At 47.0% G+C, this 4494-nt stretch overlaps 1 protein-coding gene across 1 annotated transcript in view; it reads right to left on the reverse strand.

Moving 5' to 3' along the window:
* Positions 1 to 1169: 1169 nt before the first annotated feature.
* DHDH (dihydrodiol dehydrogenase) overlaps positions 1170 to 4494 on the reverse strand; it is a 14939-nt gene continuing 11614 nt past the window's right edge. The window contains exons 5-7 of the mRNA XM_023507899.1: positions 2463 to 2587; positions 1523 to 1673; positions 1170 to 1295 (exon numbers count right to left, since the gene is read on the reverse strand). Of these exons, the coding sequence (XP_023363667.1) occupies positions 1186 to 1295; positions 1523 to 1673; positions 2463 to 2587 (386 nt within the window). The 3' untranslated portion in view covers positions 1170 to 1185. The remainder of the gene's footprint in view (positions 1296 to 1522; positions 1674 to 2462; positions 2588 to 4494) is intronic.

Genomic DNA, 4494 nt, shown 5'->3' on the forward strand with positions numbered 1-4494 from the left:
CGCCACCCTAGGTGTATGTGGCTGGCGCCTTAGCCACTTGAGCCACAGGCGCCAGGCCCTCAGACCTGCACTTAATCAGTGTCTGCAACCTTTAATGAAACCAATGCCAAGGAAAATAAAAGAGATGGAGAAAGACAGAGTCTTGGCCTGATACCAGCCTTGTCCTCAAGATTTTAGTTACCATGAATTCCATTTCTGTCTAGACTACTTTGAGTTGCATTTCTGATACTTTCTGAAAGAAAAGCCTAACTAATATAACTGAATTTGAGGAGAGGCAGTTATCTGCAGGCAAAGCGATAAGAACAAAATTGGGTGGCCTTCAAGAACCCAGAAAGACCAAGATTTCTCAGAACAGAAATCAGGCTTTTTTGCAAACATCACTCAACAGCAATGAGGGTCAAACCTAGAAAGGCCATGACAGGGGAACCATGGATCTGCTCATATGTCTGCTCCAGGAGCTTATGGGAACTGTGGTCCTGGCAGTGCCTCCCCCCACCACGTCTCCCATCTTTCCAACTTTTTTTTTAAATGTTTCTTTTCCATTTTTACTCTTATATTTAAAATTGAGATGGAGTCTTGCTATGTTGCTTTTTTTTTTTGCAGTTTTTGGCCAGGGCTGGGTTTGAACCTGCCACCTCTGGCATATGAGGCCAGTGCCCTACTCCTTTGAGCCACAGGCACTGCCCCTTGCTATGTTACTTAGGCTGGCCTCCAAATCCTAGGCTCAGGTAGTCCTCTTGCCTCAGCTTCCCAAGTAGCTGGGCTATAGGTGCATGACATGGTACCAGGGTCAAATTATTTTCTAGTGACCCTTTGATGGTGATCTCTCCAGCTCCTGCCAAAACACCACCATGAAGATCTAAGATATCTAAAGGCTTAGCGCCTGTAGCTCAGTGGCTAGGGTGCCAGTCACATACACCAGAGCTGGTGGATGTGAACCCAGCCCTGGTCTGCTGAACAATGACAACTACAACAAAAAAAATATTCAGGGATTGTGGTGGGTGCCTGTAGTCCCAGCTACTTGGGAGGCTGAGAAAGAGAATTGCTTAAGTCCAAGAGTCTGAGGTTGCTATGAGCTGTGATGCCACAGCACTCTACCCAGGGCGACATAGTGAGACTCTGTCTCCAAAAAAAAAAAAAAAAGGTATCTATAGAAACCATGTCTTTATTTATTCGGGAAATACATCAGCATTTGTCTTGGAGGAAGGTGACTCCAATGGCCTTCCTCACCTCTTCAAGGATGTCAGCCAAGAGCTCACTTTCTGCCAGGGGAATCACAGGACTTTCCTTCAGGCCTGAGGGGAGAGTGCAATTAGGGACCCCTTCATACCCACACACCAGAGACCAAAAACCTACAATTCCCAGAATCCCATGTGGCATAGTAATTCATGGAGGAGGTACATGTCCCCAGGGGATCCTGGGAGATGTAGTTCTAAACAGTTGGTTAACAGTCTGAGCAGAAGCCCCAAATCCCCCTAGGTGTGCCCCCCCAACCCCACACCCATATCCTCCATATTCTTACCCTTGCGCAGACAATCCCGGACGTGCTTGGCCTCATAACTCATCCCTGCCGCATTTGTAAAATTGCACTCTTTTGGGCCTGGGGGCAGTGGGAACTCCTTATGCTGCCCTTGCACCACCAGCTCTGTTGGGCACCAGCAGGGATCAAGGATCTGAGGGGAAGAGAAGAAGTGTCTCTGCTGCCCCTACTCTAGAACATGTAGGGTGATGTTCACTGTCTCTCTCTGGCATTATTCCTGCCTGTCCCCAGGGAGGTTTGGGCCCTCCCTCACACCTGGTTCCTAGGGGTTTCTACCTTATCAGTACCATTGTCTGTCTTCCCATGAGCAAACCTCTCTCCTGATGCTAAGGACAAGGTGCTCTTTAGGTCTAGTGAAGAGGGTTATCTCTGTGTCTTTGTGAATCCTGTTTTGTTCAGATAATCCAGCACCTTCTTCTTCACTAGGAGACCTTCTTTAGCCCCAGATCCTTGGGAAACCTAAATTGTTCTCATCTCCAAGTCTAGGGCAAAATGGAAAGTCCCTGATTCCTCATGGGAAATGAAGTCTGAATGACTGAGGTCCGAAATTGTCTGCACTCTGACTGCTAAGAACAGTACTTTTTTCTAACCACAGTGTCCCAGGAAGCCCAGTTAAGCTGACTTTTCACATCCAGATCCCACCCTGGAAGCAATTCCAAAGATCACAACTGCCCACTAAGTATGGTTTATGATAATAAATGGTTTCTCTTCAGGCATAAGGATACTGGACAGACAAATAGGTTCAGCCTTGGGAAGGTGCCCAGAGGCCCAAACCCCATTTCATGATTTGTTTGGGAGGATGTAATCTTCAGAATGGTGTGAAAAATGGCTAGTTCAGTTCATACATAGCTCCAATGGCCACTACTGACCCCTCTATTGCTAAGGGGCACAATTCCCAGTCGTTGGGCCCGTTGCATCTCACCTGGGCCATGCCTTTGGTACCGCTCACAAGGGCAGTGTTGGAGAGCTGGGCAGTGATACTGCAGGTGAAGCTGCCATGGACCCCTCCTGGGTACTGTAGCAGCACAGAGACAGTGTCATCCACACCTGGTGGGAAGTCATGGTTCAGGGTAGCACTGTGTTTCTGGGCTGAGATTGCAAAGGCCTCAAATCATACCTAGGTGAGAACCTTTACCTCTTATATAGCAATGAGAAAAAACAAAGTGCTACAACAAGGATGAACCTAGAAAATATCACGCTAAGTGAGAAAACCAGACACAAAAAGCCATATGTTAAAAAAAAAAAAAGCCATACGTTGTCCATGTATGATCCCATTTCTTTCTTTCTTTCTTTCTTTCTTTTTTTTTTTTAGAGACAGAATCTCATTTTATATCCCTCGGTAGAGTGCCATGGCATCACAGCTCACAGCAACCTCCAACTCCTGGGCTTAGGTGATTCTCTTGCCTCAGCCTCCCGAGTAGCTGGGACTCCAGGCACCTGCCACGATGCCCAGCTATTTTTTTGTTGCAGTTTGGCTAGGGCCAGGTTCAAACCTTCCACCCTGGGTATATGGGGACAGTGCCCTACCCACTGAGCCACAGGCACTGCCCATATGATTCCATTTCAGTGAAATGTCCAAAACTGGCAAATCCATACAGTCAGAAAGACTAGTGGTTACTTAGGGTTGGGATGGGGGAGGAAGAGAGAACTGGGGAGTTATAGTTAAAGGTGTGTTATTTTGTTTTTTAATAAAGAAAAAGAATGTTCTTTTTTTTTTTTTTTTTTGAGACAGAGCCTCAAGCTATCCCCCTGGGTAGAGTACCATGGCATTACAGCTCACAGCAACCTCCAACTCCTGGGCTCAAGCAAGTTTCCTGCCTCAGCCTCCCAAGTAGCTGGGACCACAGGCGCCTGCCACAATGCCCAGCTATTTTTTGGTTGCAGCCTTCATTGGTGTTTGGCAGGCCTGGGCTGGATTCGAACCAGCCACCTTAGGTGTATGTGGCTGGTGCCTTAGCCACTTGAGCCGCAGGTGCCGAGCCGAAAAAGAATGTTCTAAGCTAGCTTAGTGCCTGTAGCTCAGTGGCTAGGGCATCAGCCACATACACCAAAGCTGGTGGGTTCGATCCAGCCTGGACCTGCCAAACAACAATGACAACTGCAGCCAAGAAATAGCACATGTTGTAGCGGGTGCCTGTAGTCTCAGCTACTTGAGAAGCTGAGGCAGGAGAATTGCATAAGCCCAAGAGTTGGAGGTTGTCATGAGCTGTGAAGCCATGGCACTCTACCCAGGGCACCATAGTGAGACTGTCTCAAACTGTCTCAAAAAAAAAAGAAAAAAAAAGTTCTAAACTTAAATCTTTAAAAAAAAAAATCATTCTAAATCGATATTGGGGCCAGGCATGGTGGTTCACGCCTGTAATCCTAGTTCTCTGGGAGGCCGAGGTGGGTGGATTGCTTGAGCCCAAGAGTTTGAGGTTGCTGTAAGCTGACACCATGGCACTCTACTGAGGGTAACAAAATGAGACTCTATCTCAAAAAAATTATATACGATAAAGTGAGACTCTTTCTAAAAAAAAAAAAAAAATTATATAAATAAAATTGATTGTGAGGCTGGGCACAGTGGCTCACACCCATAATTCTAGCACTTTGGGAGGCCAAGGTGGGTGGATTGCTTGAGCTCAGAATTTTGAGACCAGCCTGAGCAGGAGTAAGACCCCATCTCTACTACAAATAGAAAAACTAGGCTCAGTGCCTATAGCTCAGTAAGTGGGGTGCCAGCCACATACACCCAGGCTGGCAGTTCGAGCCCAGCCTGGGCCTGCTAAATAGCAATGACAACTGCAACCAAAAATAGGCGAGTGTTGTGGCAGGCACCTATAGTCCCAGCTACTTGGGAGGCTGAGGCAAGAGAATCACTTAAGCCCAGGATTTTGAGGTTTGTGTGAGCTGTGACACAATGGCACTCTACCGAAGGTGACATAGTGAGACTCTGTCACAAAAAAAAAAAAAAA

The sequence above is a fragment of the Otolemur garnettii genome, unplaced genomic scaffold, assembly GCF_000181295.1.
Source record: "Otolemur garnettii isolate 467f Iridium unplaced genomic scaffold, OtoGar3 scaffold00211, whole genome shotgun sequence".
Lineage (NCBI taxonomy): Eukaryota > Metazoa > Chordata > Mammalia > Primates > Galagidae > Otolemur > Otolemur garnettii.